General features: G+C 37.7%; 1 protein-coding gene across 1 annotated transcript; it reads left to right on the top strand.

Annotated features, from left to right (window-relative positions):
• Positions 1 to 7,389: 7,389 nt before the first annotated feature.
• Positions 7,390 to 9,886, top strand: leap2 (liver-expressed antimicrobial peptide 2). Its single transcript, XM_005750928.2, has 3 exons — positions 7,390 to 7,669; positions 8,344 to 8,531; positions 8,846 to 9,886. Exons 1-3 carry the CDS (start codon positions 7,592 to 7,594, stop codon positions 8,898 to 8,900), a joined length of 321 nt encoding a protein of 106 aa, XP_005750985.1. The 5' UTR covers positions 7,390 to 7,591; the 3' UTR covers positions 8,901 to 9,886.
• The last annotated feature ends 835 nt before the right edge of the window (positions 9,887 to 10,721 follow it).

Raw genomic sequence — 10,721 nt, 5'->3', positions numbered from 1 at the left:
AATAATAATAATTATTATTATTATTATTATTATTATTATTATTATTGTTGTTATTATTATTATTATTATTATTATTATTATAAATTGCTCCCCTTTTCCTTTACTTGTCCAGTGTATGTCTAGATGCGCTCGCCTCTTGCAAATAATTCATTGACTTGTTTAGCTAATGACTCAGCATATGTAATGAATGGAGCCTTGTATTTTTATTATTATTATTATTTCTTTATTTATTGATGATAATGTCAGTCTTTACTGATTTCATTCTCATTTACTTACACAAACACACATGATCATGCATGTTTACCCACCAACCCACAGTACTGTTACTATGTATCTTGTACATAGTAACAGTACATATATTATACATTTTGAATCTCATTTGTGAATATAGTGTTATTTAATGCAAACCATCATGGTTACATAAAATAAAATACAAGGAGAATTGTAAAATGTAAGGCATGTGTAATTTATTTACACTCATGTCTATAGTTGTTATTTTGCCCGAGGACCTGCAGCGTTGGCCTGTTACGGAAATATTTTATGACTCACTGATGGGAAATATTCAGTTTTACAAGGCCTCCCTGTGAACTACTTTGGGGGATTTCGTGTGTGTGTGCAGTTTTGTCCTTCTCATCTTAACCTCCTCTGACAGATGTTGCACACTTTTGAAACACACGCACGAAGACATCCACCGTGATTCCCATAAACACTGCGCGCACACATATGGAGAACAAATAAACCTGTAAAGCTCTAAAAGGCTTTGAGGTAAAGTTGATGAGTTATTGTGTGTGTGTTTGTGAGTGCAGTAGGGGATGAAGTGTGTCAGCAAGGTAGTCATATTGTGTGTTTACTGTGTGTCATGTGTTCTTACATTGTACATAAAATTGGTGACACACCGCACGCTCACAGCAACAACATGAGAGAACGGTCTGTACTTGTTAGCTTTCATCTCCTATCAGACTTCTATAGGGCAGAGAACCAAATTACAGCTAATCATAACAGACTTGCTTATCAAGGTGCATTAATTGTAAACTTTAGAGGCAAATCTAAGGGGGGAGGGGGAGTTACAGTTATTTTGAAGGGTTACATTAGCTACAAAGTCTAAAAACCTGGCTGTAAATATCTTTATTTTATTGCTGAAGCTGGAAATTTTAACAGAACTGACTTGCTCAGAGAAGATCTGACACGTAAGCTTCGGCTTCACTTTTAAGTTCTCCGCTTGGTTAAGGTCAAAGATGTGAAGTGGACAGAAAGTGTCTGAGAGAACAGCTATGAACAAATAAAGATTCTTTTTTTTAGTTACAACTATACTCGTTGTAGTTTCTGACTTCACTGACTAATTTTTTGGCTTAAACTAAATGCTCTTCAGTGTTTCTTTTAAGTTAGGGCTTGTTGCTCTTGAACTAAAGCATTGATGTTATTTGTTTGTTATGAAATTAAATGTCAGGGCGTCACTGCAGTCATAAATGCTAGTGCCAAATGTCACAAATATCCCTCAATAACTTAAAACGTGTTTCTCTCTGTCTGTGTAGTTTTTGCACTCTGGTCGAATCAGCGAGGCTCACTGAATGAATCTGAACATAGAAGCACATTTAGAAACGAAATTTAGAGATAGCCTGAATACAAACGAGAACTATCTGTCTGGATTTGTGCCACTGAATCTCTAATCAATACACTAATGGTAGATGGTGTGCCACGTTAGACAAACAAAACACGAGAGTCAATAGTGTTCCTGTAGCACATTACCGATAAGCTAAAAATAAACGTGTTTAAAGATACAGGGTGAAAAAACCCCAAAAAACTGGGTTTTATAAAAGCCATTGCTGAAGTAGAAAAAAGAAAGCACAGCTGGAAGAGGCAGACAAGATTTTTCATTAGCACCTCCAGCCGTGAAATTAAACTGCTGCAAAAGCTGATTTATATGTGCTGTAGGAACATCAGAGAAATATTGTATCTGCTTTAATGTGAGACTTTCTCACAGATATCCAAGTCAGCGACATGTGATTATAATTTCTCTGTAACTCTGGTGCATAAAGCAAAACTAGGTTACAGCTGGAAGTGATGAACTTAAATTCAAAATTTATAGTTTGTACAAAAGCGTTTTAAATTCGTGACATTTAGCTTTTGTTGCATAACTCAATAAATAAATAACCTTTGTTTGAGTTTGTTTGAACATAATGGTCTCGTTCATATTCTAATACCGACACAAAAACATACGACCGGGGCCCTGTAACAGCAAAGTTACAAAGAATATTATGAACATGTTACATTTATGTTATTAAAAATATTTCATTTGGTAACAAAGTAACCACAATCTTATGCAAAGTCTTAGTCACTTTAGCAAAAAGCATCGTATTTATGTTTGTTTTGAGACATGTTGCATTGTCATGTATATGACATATACACATATAATTTTATGTGGACTAGTTACAGTTGCGATTGTGTGTGTGTGTATAAGAGTACTGTCCACCTTCTGATCTCAGATCTTGTTCTGATATCGTTGAACGTAATAATGTGGGACTGCACTGAATTAAAAACAAATAATTCAATAAATCTGCATTCAGTGTTTAGCATTTGGGTTCACCTTTAAAAATGTCAAACTTATGGATAAAGATGTTTGTCTATTTGACAGGTAGAAACATTAATCTGAACTAAGTCAAACCCAATGGATGAAAAAGTTATTGTTCAATTATTAACAATTGACAATTATTGTTCTGTTAGCAACTTAGGTTAGTCTGTTTTTCTAGTTGCTGATTGCATCAGTATAAAGTCATGCAGAGGAGAAATCCAGGGAGCCAATTAGAAGACAGTTGGCTTGAACAGAGAGTGGTGTTAAAGGGAGATAAGCGCAAACTTAGAGGCTCCATCAAAGCCATTGAGAACCTAACGAGTTAAAACTGTGAATCATGCAAAGATCCTCTATTAGAGTCTAGAATGAAAGTATGGAGCTGGGAATGATACTAAGAGTTCCCCCTTGAGGAGCTTTTGTGTGGCAACTGTGAGTTTTACTGATGAGCAGTTCTTAAACTACTTTATATTTTTGTAATATAAACTTATGAATTCAGAAAACAGGCTTTTTTAAATTAAGTAAAGGTTTAATACTCCACTTGGGCAAGAATTGTAAAAACTATATTTAAATATGTATATATATATGAGTTGTCGATGTGGCAGGTAGGCTTAAGAAAGAGCCTGATTTTTTTCTAAATTATCATAACTCTGGCTCATTCTGCTTCTGATTACTTTTAAAGAGAGAGATAAGTGATAAGCGCTGCCACTGCTGAACCTTCACCATATTTACTTATCAAGCATTTATTGACTTCCACTCAAGGCCTTCCCACATTTATATTACCTTCTGGGTAACCCATTTCTGTGAACACCAGCCTGCACAGTCCACACGAGGACTGAATGCTGGTCAGATGAGGTCATGTCTGCAACCCTTCGATCAGGCCGTCCAGTAGAATTCAAGTTGAGAGTTCAAGTATCATTGCCTAGTCAGGCTTTTTTTTTTTCCAGAGCTGATGACAGTGGCCTGCCTGTGCTGGAAGAAAAACTGGCACAGTCACACCATGAAGGCTGAAGCCAGCCAATGCTGCTTCAGTCTGCAGCACAGGCCACGCTGCAGCCTCCCACAGAGAGACCCTGGCATGATGATTAAAGTTCACTGGATTTGCTTTCCCTTTGTGATGTGGAAACTTTTTTTGGCAATGAACATGAGACAAAAAAGCCAAACAAACACATCAGTTACAGCACTCATTGTATTGTTGACGCTGCTGATCAGGAAGGACCTGACCTGCCAACAAAAGCCGATTATAGCTTCTCTTCTTGTGTAGCTTAAAGAGGGTGTTTCAGGGTTTTTCAGTGACGGTAAAGATGGAAACTGTTTCACACGAGCACAGGACACAATAAAAAAGGAAACTATCACAGTCAGAAAAGAAATCGATGTTTAGCTTTGATTAGAAGTTTCCATTCGTAGACATGGATGTCATGGTAATTTTGAGCTTTTAATGAGTTTTTGAGGGTGAGATTGTTGTGCAACAAACATCTTAAATTACTTTATGCTCCAGAGTACACATACAGGTGTACTCTGAGGTGGAGTTGGATCATTCAAAATTGCAGGTAAGTTCTAATGATTGATTCAGAAGAACTGATCCTACCATAGAGCAGGAATGTCAAAGTACAGCTGGAGACATGTCTTTAAAGGAAAACAAGCAAAGCTTGACAGCTTTTCTCGGTTTTTCCAGTTCATTTAAAGGCACAGAAGTCTTCTCGTGTAGGCTGCCTGTAAGCAAGCAACAGTGTTTTAACCCATTCAGTCCATGCATTTTGTCCAATCCAGAGTTGTAGAGGGACTAGAGCCGGCTGTTTTGCAGAGAGAGGTGGGGTAAACTCTCGACGGGTTGCCAGAGTGTCTGTATTCTTTTTTCTTTTTTTTTTTGTCTTTACAATTCAAATTCAATTCAAATAATTTATCTAGACTGAAAAATACCTTTAACCTTCGGCACATCCTCATTCCCTTATAGAGTTATGACTGGCTTGTAGTGCGCAACAGAGTTACACTATGAGGATCAGGAACGTAATATTAATATATTTGAACTACCGTATATACATGTAGAGGAAATTCTTGTCAAGTAAAAATGTAAAAATCCCCCTGGTAGCATGTATACATATTTGCAAAGTGTAATGCAGCTGGAAACAGTTTAGTGATGTATTATTAATAGCTGTAATATAATCAGAAGACAAAGGACACGACTTTAAATACAGTTTTTATCTGCCATGCTTAGGAGGAGAAATATGCATGTCTCTTTAACTTGTTCCTTTAAATATTTAAACCAGTTGCAGATAACCAACTCTTGGCACTGGTCCTGCATCAGCGCAGCACAGCCGACACAGAGCCGGCGTGGAATAACAGTCTTTGCTGTTCTCCTCCAAAGCCCCCAACAGCGTCATCTGTCCCTGAAGTTTCTCTGCTGTCAACACGATAAGTCACGCTTGGCGATAAATCACGACGCAGATGTTCTGAGTTTATGTCGCGCTGATTCCTGTCAGTCTTGTGGGCTTAATGGTGAACAACATTACAGGAATCTGCACAGTAACTTTCCACTACATCCAACCTCAGATCCTCTTTATGAAATCCACCTCCACTTGTTCTCTTTTTGTTTCATTTCCAAGTATTTTAATCCTGTTTCTGCTGTGAAACATACTCAGGATTGATTTACATGAAAATGTTTCCAAAGGTCAGGCTTAGTGCAGTTTACCAGTGATTATTTGAATCCACATCCAGATGTAGATCAAGGAATTAGATGTTAGATGGACTCTTTACAATTGTGTGATATTTTCTCATTGTTTATGGAGGGATTTTCAGCCTTGGCAGACGTACGTCTCTTACTTCTGTGTTGTTGCAGTATATCCCATAAGATAAGTAGTCCAAGGGTTGCTTTCGACACACAGGTAGAGACGCTCCTGTTACTTTGTACCTGTGTTAACACTAATTCAGTGAAAATACAAACTACAGACTAAGATTAACTTCACTGGCTGCACTTTAGAAGGTGGAAAACACCAAAACTTACTTTTTTATTTATTTATTTATTTAAAAAAATATATTTTTTTTTACATCCACTGATCATATACTGACACTTGGTTTGGACTCCACATTGTAACACACTAGATCAAACTGTAGTGTCATTTTCAACATGTAGTTCAGTACGATGGAGTTCATCTGCAGCGCCTCCACATGCCATGTCACACATGGTTATAAAAGCATAAGCACATGCTGTAAAGCTGTCTACATGGTAAGCAAAGAGACAAAAATGAAAGTAAAACATGTAAAAAAAATACTAAGAGGAACAGAACGTCCCATTTATACTTTCAATTTAAATTTCAGATATTTATCATTAAACAATTAAGTTTAAAACACTTCTGATAAAATTTATTTTAACTCTATTTAAACCTTCTTCTGATTTTTTTTTATGAGACTGATAAGTGATAAGCTTTGGCACTGCTGAACTTTCCCACATTTACTTATCAGGCATTTATTTACTTTTTATCTCTGTGAGCCAGAAGCTCAGACTCCTCTAAATGCTCAGTTTTAGTCTTTTTAATTTTTTTTTTTAAATTGGATTTTATTATGTCAGTGAGAGCGTACGTTCCTAATACAGTTAGCTTAGGTGTATAGCACAGAAGCCCCACCCACCTGGTGGATAAACCTTCTGTCTTCAGCCACTCAGGGGAAGGTTTGTTTAGAGAGAGGAGAGGCGCTAAAACATCTTGTTTTAGACAGAAGAACTGTGTGAGAATCATGCACATCCACTTGAGTAGTCCTTAATCCTGTCTTCCTTCTCTCACCCCAACCGGTCGCAGCAGATGGCCGCCCCTCCCAGAGCCTGGTTCTGCCGGAGGTTTTTTTCTGTTTAAAGGTAGTTTTCCTTCCCACTGTCGCCAAATTGCTTGCTCATAGGGGGTCATATGATTGTTGGGGTTTTTTTTCTCTGTATGTTTATTGTTACCTTACAATATAAAGCGCCTTGAGGCGAATGTTGTTATGATTTGGCGCTATATAAATAAAATTGAATTGAATTGAACTGAACTGAATAAATGAATCTTTTGAAAGCTTCTATCATTTTTACAGCCAGAAAGATGGATAAACCAGGTGATGTTTTTTTTTTAGATAGCTGTTCTTTATTCTGAGCTTAAACCTATAAAAGATAAACAGCGAGACCGTTTACATTTTGTCTTTAAGTCTGATCTTTTGTCATATAATGATGAATAAAATGTTCTCTTTTTGTAGTTTTAAGAAAATGAAATTTTAATTTTGGTGTTATTTTAATCTTAGTCGGTTTGGAGTGACTGAGAACATCTGCACACATTTGTCACACATACCACATCCCTGCTTATGTTTGCTTATGTAAACCCTACCCTCATAAATTTGCACCAGCTACATTATATAAGTGCATGATGTCAGTGTCCCTGGTATTCAAATATGTATTGCAGAACACAGATTGATAAAAACCTTATCATCCTCAAAGTTCATTCACATGCATTGAAATAGAAACACATAAATTTAGCAACCTCTCTCAAACGAGTTTGACCCAGCTGTCCTTGTGTTACCGTCACGTGGGCCGTGTATGGCGCCTCTGTGCTCACATTAGACACAGAAGGAAAAAAAATGTGTTTGTCTTTGTAATAAGAAAGGACTTTCTCTGAACATACTGGATGCATCATGTGACATTTAGACTGGATAAGAGAGGCAAAGAGGGTGAGATGAAGCAAATGGGGTGGACGCTGCATGGACTGTGACTCCCTCTCCCGCCCTCACTGCTCTCCCTCTCCAGGGATCAGGCCCTGACTATATAACAGAGAGACGAGCCCTCCTGAAATCCCCTAAGTCAGGCTCACTTGAAAAGACTTATAGGTTCCAGATTCACTTCTTCTCACTTCTGGAAGTTGGCAGGGGTGCTTGAGACCTCCACAAAGTCTTGGAAATCAGGGAAGCCTCCAGGTTGAGGCTGAGCAACGTAGCCAAAGAGAAAGAAAGGACGATAAAAGCAAAGAATCTCCGTAGACTTACCAGCAAACACCCCGGTCCACTGGAAAGATGCAGAAGACAGGCTTCTTCACCCAAAAGAAAGCAGCAGCAGCACTGTGCATTGTCCTGTTAATGGTGGCTCAACAGGTGAGTGGAGTAAATTTAGTAATAACCACAGATGTGGTGTTAAATTTATCATGTTCATTCTGCCCTGTCATCAGGAAACACCCATAACCTGATTATGACTATAATTGTAATCCTGGGCAATTAGAACATGTAACTTTTGTTTCTATTCAATTGTTTTTCCAAGTGAGGAAAAACAAATCAGCTTAAAGTCCAATTTGCCTTTCTTTAAGGATAGAGTGATAAGTTTGTTAGACTATGGTTACATTAATAACCCTCTAATGTATTCATCTCTTATAAGTCTACCAGCAGCATCTTTCACTTCCATTAGTTTTGGATCTAAACCCTTTTTGTGAAAGCCTGCTTTGAATTTTCCCACTTTTCACATCAGGCATAAACTCATATTTTCCTCTGTGGAGTGTCCATAGTTAAGAACTAAAGTGTAACTGAAAGGGTTTTCTCTCCTGCTGGTTGTGTTTGATCCTCTCTTTCTCTTGCTTCTGCCTTATTTGACTTCCTGTCAGAAAAAAAAAGAGTTTTTCCTCCCCACGGTCACCAACACCAATGTCTTCAGTGTTCATATGAAGTCACTGAGTCACTAAATAGTTGATGAAGCTTATATCTTCCCAGTGCTTTGAGTCAGAATACACTGGACTACATCAGCATGTGTATACCTTTCTGTCCCATCTGTATTCCAGGTGTGTGCAGGTCCTTTGGTTTCACAGGATCAGTCCAGCTTCCTCCAGAGTGCAGATCTAAGGGGGTCAGATGTCGTCCACGCTCCGAGGAGGATAGCCCGGATGACCCCACTGTGGAGGATCATGAACAGTAAACCCTTCGGAGCATACTGCCAAAACAACTATGAATGCTCCACAGGCCTCTGCAGGTAACTGTGCTGGCAAAAATGCAAAATAACCAGGCTGTGCAACAGAAGAAACTCAAATGTTAATGTAGAAAGAAAAAAGGAAATGTGGAGATTTTTGTTAAGTTCAGAAAATCCACTGGGCTGGTAAATCCTGCAAAATGAAACAGATCTTTTCTATGGCAGCTTGTATCTGCCACTCAATATGTTTGTATTTTTTCCCTCAAAATTTCAAAATGTTATTTTTAATAACATGAACACTTAAATACACCTGATTGGAAATTTTGGCAGAAATAAGCTTTCATACTTCGTTAACATCTGCTTGTGTTCTGTTTTAGGGCAGGACACTGCTCCACGATGAACCGTTCGGCATCGCAGCCGGTGAACTATTAGACGTCCGAGGACACAACCAGCATGTTCATCCTGACGGGTTCTGATAACTGGGAGATCAGCTTACCCAGGCTTCTTCTTCTTCTTTTACTTCTTCATTTTAAATCAGAATTTGTATTTATTTTCCAGTAAAATTATATCTAAACAATTTTTTAAATGCACCTGTCAGGCAGTTACTGCCCCACCTGACGCATTTCAAATTGGGAATTGTCAGGCCTTTCAAACCTTAAGCATTTGATGACAGTTTAACCACACAGAAAGTTGTATTTCTGCAACTATTGAGCTTTTTTTTTGTTATTATCTCTGCGTCCTACTAGTTACCCTGGCTTTGAACTTATCCCACAGCTGATATAACGGCGCTCGATAACAGCGTTTCATTTAAAACCCGTTCCTTCAGAAATATCATAAAACAGTGAAACATTTTTAAAGGACATTTGTAATTCTGTAACTGAGCAGATGCGTAGTCTCCACATTTTTATGACTGAGATGTAATTGGTCGTGTTTTCTAGGGTGTGATAAACTCAGATTTTTAATGATACGACTTTATCAGAAGTAAATGTAACAACTAGCTGTGCAGCAATGCCTTCTACAAACTCCTCACCCTTACTTTCTTTTAACACTCGCAGTCATAATTTCTGTCCCCTTAATAATTGGACCAGCCTAGTTTAGTCCAAGGTTAAATTAAAAGGTAAAATGTAAATGAAGGATAAACCAATAGAGAACAAATGACATGGAGCTGACCTTTGATCACTTCTTACTGTTGGGCATTTTACATAAAGCAAAGTTTTGGAAATCTTAAAAATATGAATGAATATGAATATGAATGAAGTTGCGGAAATGACATAAAAGGTGATGGTATAAAAACTGAGAAGAGGTGGAGCAATGTTTTTGTTTTTGTTTTGTTTTTTCCTGCAAAGTATCGCTATCGGATCAGTGTCGTCGATACCACCCTGAATATTACTTGGTATCGGATCGGAAAGAAAATCAGTGGTATCGCACATCACTAACTCTAACTCTACAGGGAGTGCAGAATTATTAGGCAAGAGGTGGAGCAATGTTGTTATGGATCTAAGATAAAAGTTATTTAAAGTACACTCAGGTTCTTGACAAAAGGTTCAAACACAGTTGGATTAACTAACAGTATCTGTAATGCTGATTCTGGTATTTTATTTATTTTATCTTTTTTTTAAATGTCAAAATGTGCCCATTTTCATTTACTATTTTAAACTCAGTTTAGCATATTTCACTTTTTTGTTTTGTCACATAACTGTTTGGGTTTTTTTGTTTTGTTTTGCTGTTTTTAAAAAAAAGATTTAAAGCAGGAACGTTATGACATCTACATGCTCAAACAATCTTAAATCTGCAAAGTCTCAAAGTCGAGCTACCTGATGGGCTGAGTGTACAAATACTGGGAACAGATTCCTCACTATGAGCTGCACAGCCTTGTTTTTTATTTGCACATCTATGAAATCCTGAAATTTAAGAGGCGGTTGCAGCTTTAGCTTCAACTCACCTGCAGTTTACTTCATGCACACAGCAGGTGCTTGCTGATCTTTTGTACACTCAGGTTGCACTTTTAAACCCAAATTATCTTTGTACTGTGTATTGCTTACTGTACTGTTTTACTTGCATCTGAAGGGCCGGAGATGAAGTGAAATAAAAGCATCGGACAAAAGAATCAGTGACTCAAACGTGGACTTTTGTACGCCGTTGCTTCGTGTCTTCTCATATACCTTTCACCTGGGACATAATGTGGACAAAGCTGACATTTGAATCCAAGGTAAACAAATGAATCTGCTGCCAGCGTTCAAAAGTCAAACAGCT

Source organism: Pundamilia nyererei, unplaced genomic scaffold, assembly GCF_000239375.1.
Source record: "Pundamilia nyererei isolate P.nyererei 1_Seehausen unplaced genomic scaffold, PunNye1.0 scaffold00292, whole genome shotgun sequence".
Lineage (NCBI taxonomy): Eukaryota > Metazoa > Chordata > Actinopteri > Cichliformes > Cichlidae > Pundamilia > Pundamilia nyererei.
The sequence above is the reverse complement of the archived record's forward strand: the minus strand, read 5'-3'. Positions and strand labels throughout refer to the sequence as shown.